The sequence below is a fragment of the Chinchilla lanigera genome, unplaced genomic scaffold, assembly GCF_000276665.1.
Source record: "Chinchilla lanigera isolate Chin_1 unplaced genomic scaffold, ChiLan1.0 scaffold00015, whole genome shotgun sequence".
Taxonomy (NCBI): Eukaryota; Metazoa; Chordata; class Mammalia; order Rodentia; family Chinchillidae; genus Chinchilla; species Chinchilla lanigera.
In genome coordinates, this window is record NW_004955416.1 from 10,382,200 (window position 1) to 10,407,399 (window position 25,200).

The window sequence follows — 25,200 nt, forward strand, 5'->3', positions numbered from 1 at the left end:
AACTAAAATTGAAATGGATCAAAGATCCAATATTAAAATAGAAAGACTAAATCTGCTGGAAGATAGAACAGGCAGAACTCTTGAAGACATAGCAATAGGCAAAGACTTCATGAATTAAACCCTGCTTGCACAGGAAATAGCACAAAAAATTAACAACCAGGGTCTCATCTTATTAAAAAGCTTTTGTGTAGTAAAAGAAACTACCAACAGAGTGAAGAAAGAACCCACAGTGCAGGAACAAATTTTTGGCAATGGTTCCTCAGATAAAGGACTAGACTAAATGGATGCACCTTGAGACCATATTCCTGAGTGAAATAAACCCAACACACATGTTCAAATACCAGATTTTCTCTGGTATGAGAAACCAAAAGTGTAAATAAGGACCAAAACAGCAGGAGGGTTACTGTGATTTTTAAGGATAGCCTTCATTATGTAGTGAGTTTAAAGCCAGCCTGAACTACATAGTGAGACCCTGTCTCCACATACACACACAAAGGAGATCAAAGAGGATATCAGAAAATGGAAAGATATCCCATGTTCTTGGGTAGCAAGCACCAATATAATGAAAATGGCCATACATCCAAAATTGCTATACAAATTTAATGTGATATCAAAATATCAACAGTATGTCTCACAGAACTAGAAAAAACAATCCTAAAATTCATTTGGACCCAGAATAGATAAAGAATAGCAAAGGCAATTCTGGGCAACCAAGGTATAATAGATATTGGGTAATGGGAAGAAAATGTTCAAATGTGAAAGGGAATAAGGGAGGGGGTAGTGGAAAAGGAAAGAAAGGGCAAGAAAAAAAGAATAAACGGAAAAAATGGAAACAAAGCTTTAGTAAATAGGGAAAGGGGTTGAAAGGAGGGGAGGGGAATGGGAAAAAAAGAAGAAGCAAGATATATCATGTACAGGTATGAATTCCCTATGATGAATATCCTCTTTATGTAAATCAAAAATGTACCAATAAAAAAACCAAATAAATAAACTGGGCCCAAACCAAACCAAAACAAACCCCCCCAGAACAACTCTAAGGTGGGTCTGCCCCCATGCGCCTGCCTGAAGCTAGAGGGCCTTCACTACTATGGATGGGTTTTCAGATGCAAAGTGGGAGATCTGGCTGTGGCCCTGTCTGCTACAAGGTAATGCCAAGGCTCTGCACTTACTTTTGTAGTCCCGTCTAGTACGGACCATGAGGTTGGGTCTAGCTACACACTGTCCTTGGTGCTTCAGCGTAGGTGGGTGTGCGCTGCACTGAACATCCGCAGTAAACAACCTTCCTGATCTTCCTGACACTGCGGAGGAAGACTGCCTTCAACTGACACTGGAGCCCATGACAAAAAGCCCTTTTCCTTCTTCTCTGCCTTTTTACACTGCTCACTCCTGTTTGTTGCCCTCTTGCATCTCCTGGTTTCCTTCAGAGAAACTTCTGTTCTTTTCACCTGGTATAAAGCCAGTGACACGCTCTTCAGAATGGAAATGGAAATCCCATATTCTTTTATCCTTCTTTCTTCTCTTCTTCCTTTGGGATTTTCCTAAGCAAGCAATTCAGGATCCAGATCTCAAAGTCTTACAGGATGACAAACAGTCCACACGACAGCCTCATTCCCATCTGTGCCACCTCTGAGGTTGGAAGGGTGTTCAGAGCTGGGAGTGCTGCCTCTAGGCCTCCCTGGTCTCAGCTCTTCATCCACGGCCCTGCCTACTGCAAGGTCACATCAACATCTTGCTTATGCCAGAAAAGGGATCCAGTCACACAGAGCTGCTGCATCTACCAAGTGAGGCTGTCAGTGTGAATGTGGCTCCGATGTAAAACCCCAGGAGAGCCCTGAAGCTCCTGTTCACTGACTCCCCTGAAGGATGGCCGTGGGCACAGAGGCTCTTTCTCATCCTTGAGGGGCGCTGAGCCACACGGGATTCTTCCACACGGCTGCCTGCCCTTACAGAGCACACAGATCCCGGCAACTTAGAATTTATCACAGACCTGCTCCAACAGTACACCAGAGTTTGTCCATTTGGATTTAGACTTCTCAGTATTTCCTAGCCTGTCACCCCTCAGCATTTCTTAGGTACCTCCACTAGGTCACTGAGGTCTATTTTCAGTCCCCCAAGTAAGCAGCAACACAGCCCTCTCTAAAAAAGCAGCAGCCATATATCAGGTGAGAGAAAAATGGTTTTTGATTAATTAGTTACTGTCGGTCCCTCAGAGAGTGAGCAGATAGACATGAAATATGCAGACTTGGAGGAAGGAAGCACATGATGCCCCCGTTGTTCCACTGAGGGGTGAGCAAAGGAAGCACATGGATATGACAAACAGAGGAGGCAGGCTAGTTTAGAGAGTTCCTCGCTAAAACAGGCGCTTCCAACGCAGAGGATCTAAGAGGTTACAATCCCCTTTTCCTGTTCTCCAGGGGGCCCTGGGGGCAGTATGTTTCAGCCTCACCTGGTGATTTCTTCTTTCAGTGCAGCAGGGTCTACTGGGTAAAATTTCACACGAAAGCACATGGTGAATGGAGGCTGCGCTGCAGAGAAAAAGCGATACCCATCAGGGGAGACCTCTCCTAGAGGATAACTGGGCCTCCCAACCACCAGAAGAAAATCCCCCCAGGCTTGGGGCCCACTCAGAACAGTGGAGCATCGCATATGTAGGCCAAGACTTTGTACTTAGGGAAGTTTCGTCCCACTCACCCTAGCGGGGAAGCGTCATTCTTCGCAGAGAATACTTACATCTCAGTTGCTTCACCACAGACTTTGTAAACTCCAACCAATGCTGAAACAGAACGCGGGCCATGAAAACCATAATGAGAAGCAACGTCAAATGTAACTTGTTTTATCCAATTTAAATAACTAAGCAGATTGTAGCCTAGGGTAGAAACAACTTGAAAATTTGTGCAATATAGATTTAGAGAGTAAAGAGTGGCATGATTTTCTGAAGTAAGTTTCCTGTAGAGTCAGCTGTGAAGAGGGGAACTGTTCCAGCTTCAGATGCCATTTCTGGGCTTCCCTGGAAATGCTATCTCCTAAAGCAGGGTGCCAGAGTTCTGAGCCACGGATCTGGCACGCCAATAGGCACGAATGTCTGCACAGATGTGTAGGGACCAAGACCCTCCAGACACAAGCAGGGAAATGCTGAGATTGAGTGGTGTGTATCGTGTTACTTGCCAATTTTTTTTTTTTTTTCAAAGAAGTGGGATAGAGGCCATCCGTAGCAACTTTAGAATGTATTAAGAAAAACTACATAAATGGAGACAAGGCAGAGATAGCTGGTGCATATTTCCATTTTTAACACAGATTTCCAACTCTTATGTTAGAGAACACTTTGGATTCCTGGGCATACAAGTGATGTTTGAAGTCTAAGTTTCATTAGATCATTAACTACAACCAATGGGTAGGATAGTTCCTATTCCCCTTGGATTTTTAGAGGCAGAACATAATAATAATATATTTCCCCCATGGCACTTATGTTTGGGGTAAGGAAGCAATGAGATCATTCTATGTCTGTCTCTCGGTTCTACCATGGGTCTTTATAAAACTCATTATTGATGTCTGTTGCTTTTACATGAAGCAGGTAACTGCCAGTCTACAGAGAGCTAAACTGTTACTATTGAGCTTTGATTGCTTAAAGCCCTAAAACTCTCTGATTCACCAGAGTCACCAGTGCCTGCAACATGGGGACGTCAGTGGATAAAGGGACCTGGTCCACACCGCCCTCTTTCCTGGTACTTCTACTTCATGTAATGTCTGGGCAGACGCCTCCCCTGGCAGGAAAGCAGCCAAGCCCATGCAGATAGCATCCTGGCTTCCCTCAGTTCCCAGCTCTCACCTTCTGGGCTGGACCATGGGTCATGCAGCTAATGGACCCACTAAGAGCCAGTTCTTCCGTCAGCTCCACATGGATAATCTGGGCTGACAGTCTGCTCTCTGGCTTCCTCCGATCTAAGTTCCCACGAGGCTGGCAACTCATTATAGCCACTCAGTGTGGCTAAGAGGTCCTTCTCACATTACACGGCCCACCGCGGCTTCACTTCCCAGAGAAGCAAAAGGCAAGAGATGCAATTGCACAGAAACGGCCTGGGATCCAGGCTGTGCCTGCGAAGGTGGAGGAGGCTGGCTGTTCTGAGCATTCCGGAACTGCGTACAGAGAGGGGGACTTTACAAGTGTCAGGGACACAGTAAACACAACGCCCCTGGCCTTTAGGCGGATAGATTAAAAGAAATAAACAGAGAAAGATAGAAATTAGAGGAATGAGTGTGTGATGCATTATCAGCACAGGGTAGGTGGTGGTGAGCAACAACAGCAACAAACAAAAACCCTCTCCTCGGCAACAGCTGGAGAGAAGACTAGTTTGTACGTTAGTGAGAGTTTGAGAAAGGACGGAAGCTGGAGTAGATTAGGAAGCGGAAAGCTATCAGTTTGTCCAAAGCATTTTAAGGGTCTAGGAGAGAAGTCTTGAGCGGATCCAAGAACACAGTGATTGCCACAGTTTCTGTTTGCAGCTCTCTGGTAAAGTCTGGACCCTAGAATCTCTAGCAAACTGCTAACATGGGGCGAACGGTTTCTTCCTATATTTGGGTGAATGGGCCAAGGGGGCACAACCTTTAGACTGTGGGAACTTGAAAGGGCAGAAGGGAAGGCTGGAAGGAGGAGAGGCCCAGGTCTGAGTCAGAACTGAGGAGGGGTTATAGCAGCTTCTCTGGGAGAGTCCCAGACATTTGAAGGCACCTGCAGAGCAAGTGCGATGTGCAGATGGATGCAATGCTGGGTTCCCACTCAGAGCCCAGGGGAGGAGGGGAAATGGGGAGCTCACCTCCTCTATCAACGCCATGGATCAGTGGCTGTAGGACAGCTCTTTACAGCTCCATTTCCCTACAAACCTCCAACAGTATCTCAAGCCTCAGCTCTGAGGCTATCAGGTGTGACTTTAGCATGCAATGTTCGAAACCAGACAGACTCTGGAGTCAGGACCAGCGTAAGAATGGTTCTGACATTTACCTTGGTTAGGCAAGCTAACTAACTTGGCTGAAACTTTGTTTACTCACTTGGAGATGGCTATTATAACTATGGATATTCATCTTGTTGGTCTTAAGGGTTACATGAAGAACATACGTGAAGCTCTTAGCTTAGGCCAGACAATAGACAGCAGCCCGAGGAGGCTGGCCTGTGCTCCCTGCAGAGCATGCCACACAGCAGGCACTCCACAAATGTCTATTTTTCCTCTTACTCAAGTCTTTCTCCCTCTAGCTCCTTTTCCTTTTAACCTTTATCACTCTCACAGGTGTTCTTATTCTCACACACAGTCTGAATGAACTAAAAATTAGTCAACAGGACACGCTTAACTTTTTTTCCTCATACACTGCCACCTCTGGAGATGAGAAGATCTTGGGGTAATCTTGGTAAGGAAAGTTCAGAGGAGACATCCACATTCCCTTTGTGAAACCACCTCCCCCTATTTTATAGGGAATGGGCACCTAGAGCAGGGGAGGATATAGAGCTTTCTGGTATGAAAGTAGCTGTGGCCTTGAACTGAGGTTCAGACCTAAGTAGATGTGATAGTTACTGTGGCAACATCAGTAAGAAACACCCGACTAAACTGGCTCAGCATAGTCCTGGATGTGGAAGACCCACCCTAGCGAGGGCTGTTGCCAGAATGGTACAAAAGGGAAATGAAGAAGGAAAGCTTGTTTCTGTTTCTTCAAAGGAGCTCCAGTCTTCACCTTCACCTGGGAGGGCATCTCCTGGCTTCCAGTGCAAACCCTTCAGCCTACAGCACAGACTCTTCGGCCTCCCATCGCAGACCTTTCGGCCTCCGCATACAGACTCACATGGGACACTGCACTGAGCTCCAGGCCTTCGACTGGATCCTTTGGGTCCCCAGTGCGCAGAAAGACTTTTTGCGCTCCTCCACATCTGACTCTGTGGGAGGCCACTGTCAGTCAGTCTTGTAAATTCTTATGAATTTGTATATCTTGTATTAGATCTGTTTCTCTAGTAAGCACTGACTGCTACAGCAGATTATGTCAATAGAGTGGAGGCTTTCTAAAGAGATTACTATTTCCGAAGCACTGATGCTGCTCAAAGCTCTGCTGGGCTAGGAGAAACAAATATGTCCATGGAAAGTAGCGGGGAGGGCTAGTCCAAGGAAAAGGATATGGTCCTTTGGAATCTCTCCTAAAGCTCACTGTTTGGTACACAGGCCTAGATGGCCCTGGAATGCCAAGTGGGTCAGAGCACTGTAGGATAAGCAGCTCTTCACTCTGACATGGTAAGGGGCACACCTGTGACGCCAGGCCGTGCTACAACGCTGAGCCCTCTAGGCCCAAAGGCCCCAGTGACAACAGAGACATGTTTGGGGCTTTCAGGAAAACCCTGAACCTGGGAAAGGAAGGACCACTAGAGTACATGATGCTAAGACTTCCAGAGAGTGGCAGATGAGCAAGCAGAGGTATAGAGAACTGAGTCACAGTGCCCTGAATGCATCTGCAAATTTCCTGCTTCAAGGGAGATCCCAAAGTCACAGACTGAAAAGGGAGAATGAACTAAAATTACAGAATCTGCAGGTGTCTGCAAGCCAGTCAGAAGGAAGTGAGAAATAAGGCACTATAAACCACTAACTTAGTCATTTATTCCTTCGCAAATGCTTATTGAACATCAGCTACATGCTGGGTCCTGTGCTAGTTACGTGGGAGATGGCGCTGAATGAGACCGAGTCCACACCCTTGTGGAACTTACCGCTTGGCGGGGAGCACAGGGGGGCACAGCGTGGTAGGAGAAGTACCAGGGCAGCGTATCAGAGACATGGGAGTTGCAGAGGCGGGCCCCTACTACAGAGTAAGATGAGGGAAGATTCCTGAAGGAGGTAAATGCTTCAGGTAAGACCTTAAACGTGAAAAGGAGCTCGCCAGAAAGGTGTGCAGTGCCAAGTGAGACAGAAAAGCGAGTTCCAGGCAAGAGAACTACAGAAGTGAAGGTGCTGAGAAGGAAGAAGGCCCGTGTGTTGGAGAGCTGTCCGCCTGGGTGGGCCAGGGCACGGAGGAGCCGACGGGGAGGCAGAGCTGAGATGAAGCAGGGAACGGACAATGTGGACTTGTTCCTGTCTGTTGTGTAGAGCAGCGTAAGAATCACAGGATTTGCAGGGTGCTGAAGGGCCTGTGTCAGTGTGGCTTCCTCTGTTCTGCTGAGATAGGGGTGGCACCTCAGTTCCTGGAACAATGAGGTTAACTAAGCTCCTTCACTAGAAAGGCGGCAGGAGAGGCTCGCCTTATACTCTGGGTTCAAGACCCAGTGGTAGCCTCTCTCTTAAGCCTACAACTCCAACTTTGGGCAAATCCCTTGTGCTCCCTAGGCTGCCATTTCTTTTTTTTTTTTTTTTGTTTTTCTCCGGTACCGGGAACCGAACTCACGACCTTGCGCTTGCCAGGCAGGCGCTTTTGCCGCTGAGCTAAATCCCCAGCCCCTAGGCTGCCATTTCTACATCCTTAACAGGGCAGTTGTCTCTGTGTGAGCTGTAGCTAAAGTGTCTAGTGCTGAGATTCATAGTGATGACACTGAACTACACGGTCTGGCTGGTGCCTGACTCCTGAGGTTAACTGGGAATATGACGGTTCAAGGCTTCAGGCTTATTGACTAAGCCTGGACTCCCTTAGTGCTTTGACTTTTGACTTACCCGCTGCTTATCTGGGTCCACGAAGCGTATGCCAAAGTAGTCTTTCTCAAGAAGGTTCAGGTGGTGGCAAAGAAGGTCAAACAGGTACTGGCCCTTGGCATCTCTCTGCAAAGAAAGCAAGCTCCATTGAGAAACTGGCGGTCTTTCTCACTGTGATTTTGTTTTTGTGATCATTAGAGATTGTTTATAGCTGTGGGGGTGAAGGGGGCACATGCCCATAACTGTGTCCCCTGTATTGTGACACATCAGACATACTCCGCCTTCTGAGGCTTTTAGCTGGAAAGAGCCCAGCAACCCACAGATATGTCAGGGAATTCAGAGTTGAGTCCGCTAAGTCAGATCCAATCTCTAAGGTACAAACCTTTCTTAAACCAGTGGGACAAGGGAATGTCCGTGTGGAATATAGTAGTAATCACAGCATATCCAGTGAGCTTTCCCCTAACACACACACTCTTGCTAGGTATGGTGGCACACGCCTTAGTGCCAAATTTGGGTCCACTGTGGGCAGCTTAGGGACCTGGTGAGACTCTGTCTCTCAAAAAAAAAAAAAAAACCAAAAAAACCCAGGGGAGCTATAGGTTAAAGGCACCGGGTATAATCCCCGGTAAAACACACACGCACACACACAATCTTGGATTTGTTCACGTTTTTCATTCCCATCACCAACTCCACAGGTCAGGCCACCAGCACCTTTCAAACGGACCACTGCCAGTGAGTCCTTGCCGTGAGTTCTCTGCTCCTGTTCTTATCCTCCTCAGTCCGTTCTCCATGCGGCAACAAGCGTGATTACAATTTAGATATAACGTCTTTGCTGGGTGAGTAATACAGACCCACTGTAAGCTATCCCAGTGCACCAAAGCATGCACAGTGAGAGCCAGTCTCCCTTCTATTCTAGTCTCCCTGTGGTCCCAGTTCCTCTCCTCAGAAGCAATCTGCTGCCAGCTTCCTGCGCATCCATTTTATACACAGGCAAGACTACACATACATTGTTTCTAAAAAGAGAATTAAGGTGTGTTATGTACATGTACCAGCTTTCATGATGAATGTACTCATTATGTACTGCAAACACATATTAACAGAAATTTTAAAAATTTGTAATTTTTCTTTCAGCAATGAGGATCACACCCATCCTGTTTCTTTTTTCCCTTATACTTAGTACATATAAATGTGCCTCAGTTTGTTGTTGTTGTTTTTTTTTTTTTTGCTTTGCTGAGGAGGGAACCCAGGGCTCACCCATAAGAGGAAAATGTTCTACCACTGAGCTACATCCCTAGACCTAGGGCCTTCGAGATTTTACCTGCTACACAACACTGAGGTGAACCGGAAGTTATTTTACCCAGTTCAGCGCTGGCAAAATGTTTCTAATTTATTGCAAACAATGTGGCAGTGAACACACAGTGACCTTTAATTACCCTCCTCACTTCAGCTTAACCATCATGCCTTCCCACTGCTGTCAGAATAAAGTCCGAACTCCAGACACGGCTGGTAACACCCCGCATAGCCTGGCTTCTGCCTTCTCTCTGAACTCATCTAAATGCTCCTCCTCACTGCATTCTGGCCCCTGCTTTTTGGTCCCAGACACACCACAACTCCTTTATCTCTGTGAATTCACATTCTCTCACCCAGATGCTCTTCCTGTAGCTCTCCCAGGCACTCCTACCCCTGGGGCCTCGGCCCACCGCCCCTCCGCAGAAGGGTCTTTCTGCAGCACTTCTGTGGCTTTACGTCCTTCACAGCACTTACAACACTTCGTAATTACTTGTTTACTTTTCAGGATTGATTTCTGTGAGGGAATGATCCCTCCCCAGAACTTAGCACACGCCTGGTGCAGGTGGGTACTCAATGTTTACTTCTTCAATAAATTCTTGAATCAACAGATTAAGGTAGAGGTTGGAAAGGTTTCACAATGCGTCTTTCAGGCTGTTTACAAGCCACACCTTCTGCTTCAGAGAGCTGTCTGGCTTCCTAGGATAAGCAGGGAGGAGAATGACTTGTGGGGAATTCTCCAAACATTTGAAGCCTGTGAAGCATCCATCTCTGGACCTGTCCGCAGTGGTCCATGCAGCTCGGCTCAGATGACACACCTCACTTTGTGTTCGAATTGAGGCTGTCTTACAAATTCCAAAGGTCTCATCTATGCCAAGGCCCCAAACCATGGGTAATCATGGAAGGGCCTGGCCTTCCAAGAATGGGCAGATTTTTAAGACCTTCACTAAAGATTTACATCTCATCTCTTCCTCTGGTTGGCTCATCCTGTACCGGTGGTGGCAAACCCATGGCACATGTGTTGCAGTGGGCTGTTTGTGTTAGGGCAAGCTCTAAAAGGTCATCATCACTGCTATATACTGTTGAAGGAGGACGAGGGCAGGATGCTAAGTCTCTCAGCAAGTGTTGAAAGAAGCTTATTCTTTTAGAAGCTGCAGGATGGGCGGTAGACAGCTCAACTGAGGAGCTCAACTGAGGCAGTGTCTGAGTGTCCCTCCCCGCTCCTGGTAGCCTCACATTTCCCATATAACGTGCTCCCAAAGCAGTGGCCCTATGTCCTGCTCTTTGGCTTCCAGCTGGAAAAACCTCCTCTCACAACAGACACTAGGAGTCTCACTGGGCCTTCTGGACGGTGGGCCACAAACCAGTCAAAGGACTCCATCAGCTAGTGTCTCTTTGGGCCGGGCCTGTCAACTACTTCCTTACTGACCCTCAGAGAGTCAGAAGAGTTTAAACTCATATTTAATGTTCGCTAGGAGTAGAGGGAATATGTTCAACTCTGTCCCACACAGCAGGCCCTGTGCTATTATTTCTCTCAGAGCAGCTGAAATGGAATAGCATGAGACAGTTGCGTATTGTGGTTATTTTCCTCTACACATTTTACTTTGCTCCAAGCTGGCTATTACATTGTGATCAGTTAGCCTGAGTTTTAACGGCTGAAGAAGCTTCCACACACGCAGCAACCACATTATCAGAAGCCCAGGATAGAGACAGCCATGGGGAAAATGTGCTTCTGTCATGGAAATCTTTTTTTTTTTAATTTATAATTTATGTCATGGAAATCTTAAGGATTTTAAGTAAGAATCCTGCCTTCCACAAAAACAACTCATTATCACGGGGTGGCATCTCAAATGCAGCCACAAACTCTTAGCTGGTAGAACTCTAAATTCAGTAGATCTAACTTCGGAGCTTTCTGCTTCATAGGAAGAAAACTGAAATAAAGAATGTCTTTTCTCTAGCACATGTTAGGAAACAAGGGCATAACCCTTCACCAATAGCCATCAAAAGGGTTTTCTCTGGTTGTTTCTTAGCACCTGGTGCATCATTGCCCACCATGAAGTCGTAGTTCGCTCAGATTCCTGTTTATCACTGGCACACCCATGGCTCTGAGCTACAGCGCTCTTGTGTAGGCTCATGGAAAGAAGCACCTTCCAAGACTAGGGCCTGGGTGAGGGGAATGAAGGGAGAGGTAAGAAAAGAGATCAGTCTGATGGCAGCAGAATCCCGTGAAGGTTAATTTCCTAGCAGAAACACAAAGGCAGAATCCACTCAGGGCGTAGCTGAGAAGACCCTTTCCGCAGAAGGGTGTAGCCCATCCTTCCCTGGATTCTTATGCTTGTGGCTGTTGGGGTGGCCTCTGGTTGAAGTTGCAGGCAACTGGACCATTATCAATATGTTAGTGGGGACAAGGTTTTAGGAATTCTACAGCTTCCTGGCCTCTTGAGTTTCTTGGTACTTCTAGATGGCAGCCATGTTCTAGGAGGTCTTCTCCTAGCCAACTACATCCAGGGTTTTCTGGAATATTCTGTGCAGCCAGTCTTCTTTTGGAAGGATGGCAAACCCCACCAACTTCCATCTTCTTGCTTTGCCTGCAGTTACCTGGCGCTACGTCTGTGCTGCTTACTACGTGGGGAGCACTGTGCCCTTGATTATACTGACGGGCGCTCGAGCTGTTTAGTCACCAAGCCAGAGCTCCGAGCCCGAGAACATTCATCTTCAGGACAAGTGAGCCTCAGCAGAGCATCCAGTCCTCACTCTGCGGCCAAACTTGAGAATCTTTGGGTCAAAGTAACTCACTAAGCACTCGCTTAAAAATAAATTTATGCTTAATGAATCACAATAGTACCTACACATAATTGAAAGTAGTAGTGCATGTCACCAAAACCCTTTATTCTCTTTATACGGCACACAAAATAATTCATGACTCCTAGAATCACTCTGCAATGAGGCTGGAAGGATTCCTGCTCCTGCTCCTCTCTGCAGTACCTGCTCTGTCCTTTCTTTTCTGCCTCCTCTTTAGTGAAGGGACTGAGGCAGCAAGAACAAGCGAGCCTGAGCCTGTGACCTCAAGTCTTCAAGGTTAACTGCATTTTCTGCATCCTAATGAACTCTGTTGGGTAGGAGAGAAACTTCATTTTAACCCACTGCGGATGGAGTTAGGCCCTGGCCTGGTGCTTCCGGATGAGGGGAGCTAAAGTGCAGAACTGCCCCCCTCCTCCGCCACTTCACTGTACTCAATTCTGCCTTCCTGTGAGGCTCACAGATTTTAAGTGCAAACTGAGTGAGGCTTCAGGAGGGCAAGAGTGATTACGACTTCTACTGCAGGCCAGTGGAAATTCTATTCCTGTGCTGTGTAATAGGAACTGGCCTTGGTTTCAGGGGTTCTTTGAGAAGGCAGTGGTGAAAGGGAGGGAACACAGAAGGTGGGTCTCTGGGGGTCCAGGGTAGAAGGCCACCTCAAGATCGGCAGGGCCTGGAGGAACAGACGCCAGGACTGGGACAGCTTTACAGCCTCCACTCCAGCTTACAGTTTTATTTAATTTTCTTTCGGGCCAAAGGCGTCCTTACGTTCCTCGCCAGTGTCCTCTATGGGCATGTGTGTGCTGACGCCTGCCAGGTTGAGGACAGATGCTGAGCGAAAGCTCTTTAATTCACAGAGGAGCACACACATTAGCTCATCTTCTGAGGGCCATGGCATAGGTGAGCCGAGAAGGAAAGTGTGAATCAATTACCGGGGTATGGATCTTGCCCTCGTGGTGGCCCACTGCACCCAGCCCAGCTTTCTGAAGCAGAAAGGGAGTGAGGGACAAAGTGCTAACAGCAGGGCCGCAGATTTCCTAACCTCAGCACCTTCCACACTCATTTGCATTTCCTTTGAAGGGAGGGAGCCCCTGCTGTGCTCCTGGCCCAGAAGCCCACTTTTCTTGTTCAGTCGGAAACCAGGAAACCGGCAAAGTCTGTCCAGAAACTGCAGAGGCTGTGGCTAGAGGAGTAGCCGGCTCACTCTGGGAGAAGAGCAGGAGACTCCTTCCAGGAGAAAGACAGAGGTGCTCACCTGCAGCCATCCTGTCTCGGGTAGCAGGCTGCCACGCAGGCAGTGGGCTACAGCTTAGCTTACTCCTGCCCAGGTGTGCCCCTCTGCCACCTCAGAACTCGGCAGTCCGCCTAGGATGGACAAAGCAGGACTTGGTATCCACACAGTCGGACCACGAGGCTGCCGGGGAAAATAACCATGTGGCTCCTGGGAAAGCCACCACGCCCAGAAGGGAAGGAAATCAGAGTTCAGAGAAAGGCTCTGTGCTCCTTAGCCATCGTTCTCACCTAATCCTTAATAAATGCAAAGCCCTGGTCTGCCACCGCTTCACTTTCCTTATCTCTAGAGGATGACTTTGAAGCTCAAAACAAGAGACACAATAGACATAAACACCTTCTCAATTTTTCCTACCAACATCTGCGGCCTCATGAGCTCTTTTTCCTTCAAGATAAAAGAATCTGAACATTTCGAGGTCTCAGCAATGAGACTATGCCCTCAGGAACACTTGAGTGGATCTTGGCCACTAGTTCATCCTGCAGTATCCCTACCTATAGGGGCAACTCTTGGTCCCAACAGTCCCCATTCCACACGTACATTGGGACAGCTGGGATGACGCTCACAATACCACCGGTATGCTGTTGGCAGTCCTCAGGCCACAGAATTGGCTTAGATCACGCCACATGGTGTGGCAGGCAGAGGATTTTCATCTGGGGAGGGGAAACCACATTCAATGTTAGGGGGTGGGGTTAAGTGTCCTGTCAGCACAGAAGGCTCAAAACAGACCCGATAAGGGCAATGAAGACCCTCTTGGGCACAACTTCAAATCTGCTGCTGAAGACCGAGTAAGAGCAAGGCTAATGAGAGGGTCAGGCTTACTGCAATACTGACTGATGCTTCTAGAGTCAAGGCAGCTCATTCCTGTGTGGAGTTCTTGTACCCAGCAGAATTTCCAGAAAGAAAAAGAAAAGAAAAACCAAACCAAACACAAAAATAGTGCCAGGCATAAAGAAAAGGGTACAATTTGCCCATCTTTCCCATGGGACCATGGGAGGTCACTTTTACAAGTAAGGAACTCTTAGAAGCATCACCGTATCTTGTTGTTGACTGAATAAATTTTCGTTGTGTTTTTCCAGCCAGTGAGATTGTCTCAGTGGACTGGTCAGGTCACGGAAGCAGAATTCTTGGAAACTCAGTCAGACTTGTTTGCAAACAGCACACTACTTTGTGTGAAGTACATACTATCTCTCTCTCACACACAGCCTCTCCTATATCTATGCTTCTCAAACAATATTGCTTCAGATCACTCGCAAAGAAAATCCAGAATTCGAGGGCAAGTGAACGTCCCCTGCCCTCAACCCTGAGGATAGTACTACAACTCATTTCATTGCCTTTTCTTTCTTTTTTCACAAAGGTCAAATTCTCACGTTATTTATTAGCAAATCTGGGAATTTCTGGGGATGTAGGGAGAGGTCTGGGTGGCCAGGGTCAGGAGAAATATGATGAGCTCATTGGTTCACATAAGCCTGTAGCTATTCCCCTAATTGTTCTCCCTTCACAAAAAAATTATTTATTGGCCAATACTACCATGACAGACCCTGAAGTCGGCACATCCCATAAATTAAAGAGGTCAGGATTTCTGTACCCTGGTCCAGCCCCCTTTCCAACAATCCTCTCAGGTCGCTCCTGTTCTCTGAAACTGCTGTGGACAGGCTAAGGCCTTCAGGACCAGCCCTAGACTTGGAGGCAAGGCCCTGGTCTGCCACCGCTTCATTTTCCTTATCTCTAGAGGATGACTTTGAAGCTCAAAACAAGAGACACAATAGACATAAACACCCTCTCAATTTTTCCTACCAATATCCTCTGCCTCATGAGCTCTTTTTCCTTCAAGATAAAAGAATCTGAACATTTCGAGGCCTCAGCAATGAGACTATGCCCTCAGGAGCAGAAGCCCCACTCCCCGGGACAGGAACACTTGGGCGGATCGTAGCCACTAGTTCATCCTGCAGTGTCCCTATCTGTATAGCAATGGCTGCTGCGTTGGAATATGCTCAGGTGGCTTTCAAAGCACAGATTTGCATCTTCTCAGACCCCAGGGCTATTTCTCTCAGACGAGGTCAGAAGAAGAGTAGAAAATAGCAACATACACAGTCATTGTAACCCCTCAGGCCCCTGGCGGTTGCTGCTCACGCCACAGAGATAAGGGCAGCGCTGCAGCGTGCTTGACACACTTTCAGAAGGAGTTGAGTGAGACAGAGGATGAAATGCACATCGCACCCCCACTATACCTTTCAATGCCTCAGCTTGGAGTAGAATAAAAAGAAAGAAGTATTTGACAAAATATATTTTAATGAATTAGTGCAGAGCCTCAATCTCTAAAAATATTAGTATCAGACTAAAATATTAAAAATATTTATACATAAATATTAAATATAAACAAACATTAAAATAAATGTTAAATACATATTAAAATGAATATTAAAAATAAAATAAAATAAATATTAAAAAATATTACTATGAGACTTCCCCCTGACATCCCCAAGTGAACACACAACAGGGTGTTGGCCGGTAAAGGGGAGAGGGATGGAGCCCTTGGTTCTCCAGTCATTCCCCAGTCCCCCAGTCACTCAGTCCCACACAGCTGCTGGCGCTCTATCCCAGGACCACACAACTATTCTCACTGCTTCTACCATGGGTGGCGGGGCCTCCCTGAAAGCCTGTCACCATGGCAGACAGAATCCAGAGGTAAGTTCGTCTCCTGGGCCTGACTCTTGGTCTGTGGTCCCACCGGTGGTACAAAGCTAGGTTTATGAATGCTTCCCTTCCCAGCACTAAGTGGAAGCAATCTTGCTGGAATAATAACGAGAGGCCCAGGAGAAAAGGGAGACAGCTGTGGCCAGGAGACAAACAGATGAGTGCGGAGATGATTTACTGTACAAATGGCAAAGCTGAGGAGAGCAACAGGACAAGCCCTAAACCTCCCAACAGTGGCTGTCCCAGAGGTGGAGGGAAGGAGGGGACGGCTGACAGCTAGCTCCCCCAAAAGGCAGTTTCCTTAACAAGCAGCAAATGCAGAACCATGCCTTAACTGGAATAGCGCTTCTGACTTCTAAACTTGGACCAGCATCAGAACCACGTGGAGTGGCTGTGAAAACGCCGATGCTGCGCTCACTCTAGAGTTTAGAGCTCAGTGGGTCTGAACGGGGCCTGTGCGCCTGCACTTCTAACATGTTTCTAGGTGATGCTGCAGTTGGTCTGGAGACCACTGGACTAGGCCCACCTTCTCCAGTGCTGTTGGTCAGGAGAGGCGGAGATTTGATCTCTCCCACTGCTCAGCTGTGTTGGCACAATCTCCATTTTTATACTGCTTCCACCAACTTCAGAGCTAGAGGCTTGTGAGTTAAATACTGCAGAGGAACTCTGTGTATCTACCAACCAGCTTTTCAAATTCTGCTTTTCATGACAATGGGAAGCTGCCCAATTCTAGCGCAAGGTTCAAGTCCCCAGTTACCACTTACTGTCACTGGCTAACTAACACAAAGCGTGCCACGCTTTGGCCATGAACTTGATCATCAGAAGGAAGAGCCTGTAGTTATCACCACGCCTAGTTCAGAAGAGGGCGCCCCTTCTCGCCATGGTTCTGCTCCAGAACATGTCCTCTCCTGGCCTCTAGGCCCTCGGATCTTGGGGGTGAGGCTGGAGTGGCCCTGCCTCCTATCTGCCTCTGGGCTTCTTAAGGCTCCTCGGTCAGACTGCCATCTTCCAAAAAATTTTTAAAAAATTTTAATTGCACGTTTTAGATACACATAACGATAACAATCATCATGGGGAATTTGCATCTGAACATGACATATCTTGCTTTTTTTCCCCCGTTCCCCTTCCTGCTTTTCAACCTCCCTTCCTCTCCTTATTTTCAAGGTTACAAAAGTTCCTTCTATTCTCCTTTTTCTTGTCTTTCCTTTCCCCCAACCTGCCTTTGTTTCCTTCCTCATCTGAACATTTTCTTCCAATTTCCCAACATGTATTACACATTTTGGTCCTTATTTACACTTTTGGTTTCTTTCACTGAAGAAATGATGCGGTACTTACACATAAGTATCCAATTTACTTCACTTAAGAGCATGGTCTCAAGGTGCATCTATTTAGCTAGAACTGTCTCAAGCTTATCCTTCTTTATGACAGAGTAGTACTCCACTGTATACAAATAAAACACATCTTCTTTATCCATTCATTGGTTGATGGGCATCTGGGCTGTTTCCAAGATTTAGCTGTTACAAACTGTGCCGCTATAAACATGGGTGTGCATATATCACTGTGGTATGATGCTTCTAACTCTTTTGGGAAGATAACCAAGAAGAGGAATAGCTGGGTTGGATGGAACCTCTAGTTTTAGTTTTTTGAGAAATCTTCACACTGATTTCCAGTGGTTGCACCTGTCCACATTCCCACCAAGAGTGGAGAAGAGTTCCTTTTTACCCACAGCCCTGCCAGCATTTGTTGTTGGTTGATTTCTTGATGATAGCCATTCTTTCTGGAGTGAGATGGAATCTCAGTATTATTTTAATTTGCATCTCTTGAATGACCAGTGATGCTGAACATTTTTCTGTATGTTTATTTGCTATTTCTACTTCTGTCTCTAAGAAGTGTGTATTTATCTCAGGTGCCCATTTTTGGACTGGATCTTTAAATTTGAGGGGTCTGATATTTTGAGTTCTTCATATATTCTAGATACTAGTCCTTTGTCTGAGGAAGACCTGGCAAAAATTTTTTCCCATGATGTACATTGTCTCTTTACTCTTCTGATGGTTTCTTTTCATTCATTTGCTTTATAGAATTTAGTTTTTTTATTTTAAAGAGAATAAAAAAATAAAAAAATTAAAAATGATACAGAATTTCAAAACATGATGATAGGAAATTAACAATGGTTGTTATATTGCATATTGTTATCTTCAAAGTAGTTGTTCAGATTCCCAACAGTTTCTTCTGCTGTACAAAAGCTTTTTAGTAAGGTGAGATCCCAGGTGATTCTTTGTTGCGCAATTGGGGTTTAGGTAATAGAGTCTTTGCCTATTCCTATGTCTTCAAGTGTTTTACCTATTCTATCTTCCAGGAGACTTAGTGTTTCTGTTTGAATATTTAGATTTTTGATCCATTTCAGTATTAGTTTAGTGCATGGTGAAAGATTTGCTGTCGGTCTCGGAGCCAGGTAACTATGGGACTTAAACCTCTACAAACTGTCAGCCAAAGTAAAACCTTTTCTCCTTTAATGTATTTTGTTCCAGCAATGAGGAAAGTAACCAAGACACAATGATTAAGAAAGGAAAAGAAAAAAAAAAAAACTTAGAAAAGGTAATCAGGTAGCTTTAACAAGGCAGATATTTGAAACACTTATGGCTGGTTAATTAATTGAATAAAACTCAGGGCCATTGCTCAAAGTAAATGGAAAGTAACTAAACAGAGTCCATCCAATTCTAGAAACTGCTTCCGGCAGCCCTGAGCCCGTGAGCACCAAAATGTGGAACTGTTATCCTGCTATGGGTCTGGTCATTTTACTTTGCACTGTGAGTGATGGAAACATCCTATTAGCTCATCCAGGGCACAACCTGCACCGTGAGGACGGCTGCAAGGACTTCTTAGAGTGGATGCTGAGGCTAACACCACCCTCCGTCTTCCCAGGCCACTACTTCTTAGACCAGTGATGGCGAACTTTTAGAGACCGAGTGCAACCCCAAAGCCACTTACTTATCGCAAAATGCCAACACTGCAATTAAACCTGAATTCTGAGGTTTTGGTTTTGAAAAAACAACGGATACATTAAGAGAAAAACACGGTAACAGAGCTTTCAATGGTAAAAGCAGCCTGCCGTGGCACTTGTGCCACAGGTTCGCCACCACTATCCTAGAGCGTAGCTCAGGTAATAGCGCGCGGGGCCCCTGTATTTCTGTATGGGAGAGCTTCAGAGGTAAAAATCTGGCCAGGGAGAGGGTAGGGAATGAAGATTTCTTTGTACATCCCTGTAGGTAAGAATTAGAACTCAGTTGTGAGTGGTGGTGCATGCCTCTTATTAAATCCCATAACCCTTAGCAACTTAGTGAGACCTTGTCTCAAAAAAAAAAGCTTGGGTATGTAGCTCAGTGCAAAAGAAAAAAAAAAAGGAAAAAGACTGAGAACTTTTTACTGTTACAGAAGAGCTACGGACTGACAAAGTGCCCCTTCCAACCTCATCCTGGCACCATCTTGGACTTAACCAAAGGCAGAGCCCCTGGACTTGGCTGAGGTACAGCCGAAGGTGTGCCCTTTGCTCCCCACGCGGGCTAGTTTCCTGAGGGTTCTTCCGGGTGTGAGACTTCAGGGGTTGAGCAGCAGCGTCACTGGGGTCTATGCAGCATTCTTGGGCTCAGACAGGTATCTCTTCATGGGGATGAGGTGGGGATGAGCTGTTTCCAGTGCGTCAGGTAGAACTATCGTCTGGGCTTTGCACTGTGATGGGGAGAGCAAGCAGAGGAGGCCAGAATTTGAAGTGTGTGACTGCTCCTGATGCCTCCTGCGGGTTTTGCACTATGGCAGGGGATGAAGCAGGAACCCTGACCGAGCAGGGCCCCAGGTCATTGGCACAGTGCTATCATCTCTGTGGCCCCTCCCCAGCAAGGCTGCACACACTGAGACCAAAACTCTGCTGAGGCCTGCATAACACTAGCTGAGATGTTACCCCCAAAAGATCTTGCATATCTGTCGCCAGCTGAATATTTCGTTACATGAAAGCCATATGACGATGAAAATCAATGGAAAAACACTCAGCTGTATTTACTAAGGGCCTGGGTAAGGCATTACCTGAGCGACCTCCAGGTTATGGAGATATGGGTTTAGAGATATCAGAAAAAGTGAGGTGGGGAAAATCTCTCTCATGGCACTCACTATCCTGCCTAACTGTCCTCTTGCTAACCTTCTCCTGTTCATGTCCACCTTCTTCTGAGAGATGGAAGTACGATAGCCAGTGTATGAATTCATGGTTTATACACAGTGCCTAGTATATGATTCCCAGGAAGTATCTGCTGATTAATTTATTAAAGAGTATGATCAGACAAATTGGCAATAGTTTATCTTATCTGACGAATTCCTTCCTCCTAGCTCTTCAACTCTTATTACCCAGGGAAACCAGTGTAGGAAAGAAAGAGAAGGATCAAGCTGGAAATGGTGTCTCTATCCAAATAACAGTCTCACTTTTCCCTAGAAATTAACTTCAGGGTTGGTCTGCCGGGTGTAACCTTTGTCCAATTTGCTGGTTCTAATTTCATAGGCTGTACTTGGGAGGGGAGGTAAGAGAGGGAGGCTGGTGAGACACAGGGCTGTAGCCTAAACTCTGCTGAGTTCCCACAAAAACGCCTGCAATGTATCCCAGCTCTGGAGTGACTGCTTATGCCGCCAATGCAGTCATGGGGAAGGAAAACACAGCACTGCTTCCACAAAGGTCTCTAACTGGGCCCTTGCCAGTGGGAAGGAATGAAGAGCTCAATATTGGAAAAGACCGATCATTACATTTGCTTAATTATATTGATGTGAACCTCACAGCCAAGTTCTTTTTAGGAAGTTGATGCTGAAAAGCACTTCTGTGCTCTTGAGCTTATGTGGAATAGGATTTGGATGTTTTTAACTTCTGGAAATAATCAAATGTCTTTCTGTGGGTAAGGCCTACACATCCCTAGGGAGTTCTTTCCCTCACAATTTTTCTGATGCTTTGCCCATCATCCTAAAACCTGGCCAAGGTGCCACAGGATCTCTGAGCTTTAGTGCTAACCTCAGACCAATAGGTAATTAAGTAGCGATGACATAGGGTTGGATTATCTCCACTGTTATTTGTTATAGGTCAAGTCCCTAGAGGTGGGCAGAAGCATAAAATTTAGCAAGCAGAATGTTTATTAACAGGTGCTCTTGGAGCTGGGTGTGGTGGTGCACACCTGTAATCCTAGTACTTGGGGAGGTAGAGGCAGGAGGATCACTGTGAGTTGGAGGTCAGCCTGAACAACATAGATGTGCACTTGGCATCAGTATCCATGGAAGGGAGGGTTGGAGGCTGGAGTGAGCAGAGAGAGAAGCCGGGCTGCTGTGTAGGCCTACCACTGGCCTGGCCACACCATGGGGCACTCTGGAGCTAGAACGGCTCTTCAGAGTTCTTTCCAGTTAAGCCAAGATAGCCAGGCCTTCTATATATTTTCCATGAACAGTCACATTCATAAACCATTGCCAACAGCACTCCCAGTGGGGATCTGGGAGAAACAGTAGAATCCATCACATCACCCTTGAAACCCAGACCCGTAACTACCATTTCTTAAGGGCCAAGCATGGGCAAAGCATTCTGTAAGAATTTTCTCTGATTCTAAAATTTCACAGGGAAGGTTTCTATTAAGCTCATTTTATTTATTCATTTATTCATTTTTGTCTTTTTGAGACAGGGTCTCGCTACGCAGTTCAGGCTGGCCTTGAGCTCACTTTGTTGCTCAGGCTGGTCTCAAACTCACAGCAATCCTCCTGTCTCAGCCTCCCAAGTGCTGGGATTACAGGCTTGTGCCACCACTCCTGGCTATTAAACTCATTTTATAGAGGATGCTAAGCTGCAGTGAAGTTAAGTGATGTGCCTCAGACTACACAAGTCATGTGGAACTCAAATCCAGGCCTGTTTTGTTCCAAAGCAGGAACAAAACACCTTCTTTCCAGCTGTTAAATATGGTACCCATTCTTCAATTTTCTCACATGGCCCTGCAGAAGCGACTGACAACCCCATGCTTCTATGCAGCTTTTTATAATCCTCTAATTTTCCAAATGTATAGCCCTGCACATTTACAGCCCATTGCTGGTATATACAGAGTGCATTCTCAAATTCTTCTCTCAGTTCTTTGGATCTCTTAGACCTGGGTGCTGTTAGCTGCTTCAACTGGGAGAACACTCCTGTTGGAAACGGTATGGATACTAGGCTTCTTCAGGAGGACACATGAAGGGGGAAGTCTTCAAACCTAACAGGAAATCAGTAATTTAGTTAACAATATCTGAAGATTATGAAGAAATGAGCGGCACTTAAAGCCAGATTTCTTACTTTTTTTCTTTTGGGCATTTAAAAAACCTAGAACATTTTGAATTCTAGAGATTAGATGTCAGGTGGTAACCCACCCCAAATTCTTCAGACTGGACAGCTGACGAGGCAGGTGTAACACGAGGCCATATGTATCCTTTCTATATCCCTCAGAGGCTGTAACAAATCTTGCTTTTTCCTCTGCATACAACAGATCTCCTTACTCTGCAGCACGACACATATGGGCCAGAGGAAATCATCAGCTGAAGACTAGAAAGAAAAGCTGTTGCCTCAACAAAAAGAGGCATCATTGGCAAGGTGCCGTGTGGGTTTTTCTTCTCAGGTAGAGAATCTTGTATGTTTTCTCTGGGGTGCTCTTTCTAGTCCGTCAGAGATGCTTACCTAAAAACCTTGAGGCATCAGGTCCTGTATGATGCAGAGCCAATGGAACAGGTTGTGGGGTAGCCTCCTTAGTATATTCAAGTCAGCCCTACACTCCAAGTAAGAATTCCTTTGAGGCCCTATTACATACACCCATTCTTCCAGCCCAGGGACACTCTAGAAATGAGAAATGATGGTGTGATTCCTCAATTTTCTATTAACTAGAGGGTGAACCTTATTTGGGTTTGGGGGTAGGAAGAGAGTATTTCTCAAATTGCAATATGATGGATTTTGTCATAATAGGTATACGGGGTACAGGGACAGCCTAGCGGGAGTGAGACTAACAGAAATACATCACGGAGTAGGTGATTCACACGTTGAATCTTGAGAGATGCACAGAGACTGCTGGCCCAGTAGCGGATGAGCAGCGGCGGGAACAGTATGAGCAGGGCAGGGGATGCTCTAGGAATCTCAACTCACTGGTACAAGGGGGGCTGTGCAGCAAAGCCACATGGAGAGTCAAACAAGGGCCGGATGGTGAAGAGCCAGGTGTGCCATGAGGATTTTATATGGTAGTTGATGGTAGCGGGTGGAAAGATTTTAAATACGAAAGACACAAATAGATTTCACATTCGGGGAATAAGAGTGGAGGCTGGGAGATCAGTTAAGAAATCACTGTAACAGTCTAGGTAAGTGGGGGACGATGAAATAATGGCAATAAGGATAAAAATGAGATGGATAAAGAAATACTTAGGTGGCAGAATGAATAGCACATAAGTGACCAGCGAAGAGGGGACTGAAGGAAAATTAAGAATGGAGGACAACTACCACAGTTTTGGTTCAGTAAGGAGACTGAGAAAAAACACAGCAAAGCTATCTTTATATTGAATGTTATCGTGATGATTTTGGTGAATGGGTCATTAATTCTTTTAAAGGCTCTGACCACTGAATTAATTAAGATAATAATTATGATTTTTTTTTTGAGACAGGGTCTCACTTTGTAGTGCAGGCTTGCCTTGAGCTCATTATGTAGCTCAGGCTAGCGTTGAACTCATGACAAATCTCCTGCCTCAGCCTCCCAAGTGCTGAGATTACAGGTGTGCGCTAACACACCTGGCTAATTATAATTTCTTAGATCAGTCATTATATTGATTTATTTCTAGATTACACTGCTTTGACAAATCCTATCATTTAGAAAATGTTTGCTAGAATCCACTTCCTTTTTAAAGATGTCTTAGTTACTTTTCTTGTTGCTTGGACAAAATACCTGACACTGAAAGTTAAAGGAGGAAAGATTTATTTGGGGCAGCTTTAATCCTAGCATTGCACTGTGAATTAATCCCAGCATCACATCCTTGATCCCAGCATCAGATGCCATAGATCTGGCCAGCTCCAAAACCCCCAGCTATGAATGTATGAGGCTTTGAAGGGACATCTAGATACAAGCCATAATAGAAGTCAGTTATCAAAGTTTAGAAATAATGCTTGTGTAAATAGAAACTTATACATTTCTTTAAAGCCAGTTTTAGATATTTTCCTATGAGCTTCTATAGCATTCTGGGAATTCCCTCTTAATATGCTGTGTGCGCCTCTCAGTACATATTAACTATCTATTAATTCATCATGAATGGTAGAAGAAGACAGGGATCTGGTTTTACTGCTTCTGGTATGTTCAATACAGTACTTAAAACAGTGGCCACTCAAGATATGAACTGTGAATAAAAGCTATAAAAATAAAAATAATAAGTTATGCTTAACAAATATGATTCTAAATGCTGTTTTCCCAGAATGGTCAGTAGAAGTGACATTAATTCTGCACAGAAAACTAAGATGCTTGTACTGATTCAGCTGAGTTTCAATAACTTCAAGTTTTGGAGATTGGTGATCCTTTCTGTACCAAAGAGGGTCAATTCCAGACACGAAATATAATACATCTGAAGAGTTAACCCATCAGCAGGAGCTTCAGAGACATTATTTTCTGACTTCTAAGATTCATTTTTTTTAGACCAGGTCTCACTATGTTACCCAGGCTGGGCTCAAATTCACAGCAATCCTCTTCCTCAGCCTCCAGAGTGCAGGGACGATAGGTATGCGCCACTACGCCCAGCTCCCTTCTAAGATTCTTATTCCAAAAAAATATTAAGGGACTTACTAGTGCTCATATTTACTGTCAAATCAGCCATGACAGCTGTAAAGTGTTTCCAATTTTAAACTGAATCCCAAAAGCTTCATTTACATTTTCTCTAACTAAATGCTATTGTCAGAAAAACCAGGCTTGCAGGTATAGAGACGGAGGTTGATAGAAAGACAGGATGTTTCATCTGTGGTTCTTTCAAGTTGAGTGAAATATCCTAAATTAATTATCTCAGGTCTATGATCAGGAATGTGTTCTATGCTTTTTATAAATTAAGGCCACTAGGAATTCACAATTTAAGAATGTGTGATGGCCAAGGATGTAGAATTTCAACTAATATCTAAAGTGACAGCATCGTGCCCCCTGTCTTCTAGCGCCATCTATTCAAGGGCTACTGCTGAGATGCAGAGATTTCTAACTGCAGCAGTGCTGAAACACATGCGCTTCAACAACTCGCTTTTCAATCTATGGAGCTTTGAAAATCTAAATTTAGCTTTGTTTAATGGTATGGTATGGCTTCGCTTTAGAAAACATTCGTCTAGGACTTTGTGACCCTCTTCTTCCTGCAAATGCGCTTAACCTTACTCCTCTGGAATAGTGGGAGGGAGGAAGACACAGGGAGAGGACCAAAAGTACACAGTGTTGTCTTCATTTTAGA

General features: G+C 45.5%; 1 protein-coding gene across 4 annotated transcripts in view; it reads right to left on the minus strand.

Moving 5' to 3' along the window:
- Frmd5 (FERM domain containing 5) overlaps window positions 1–25,200 on the minus strand; it is a 345,009-nt gene that overhangs the window by 44,139 nt on the left and 275,670 nt on the right. For all 4 annotated transcript variants that reach the window (XM_005381412.2, XM_005381413.2, XM_005381414.2 and 1 more), the window contains exons 2-4: window positions 7,668–7,772; window positions 2,731–2,773; window positions 2,447–2,525 (exon numbers count right to left, since the gene is read on the minus strand). In XM_005381412.2, coding sequence (XP_005381469.1) covers window positions 2,447–2,525; window positions 2,731–2,773; window positions 7,668–7,772 — 227 coding nt within the window. The remainder of the gene's footprint in view (window positions 1–2,446; window positions 2,526–2,730; window positions 2,774–7,667; window positions 7,773–25,200) is intronic.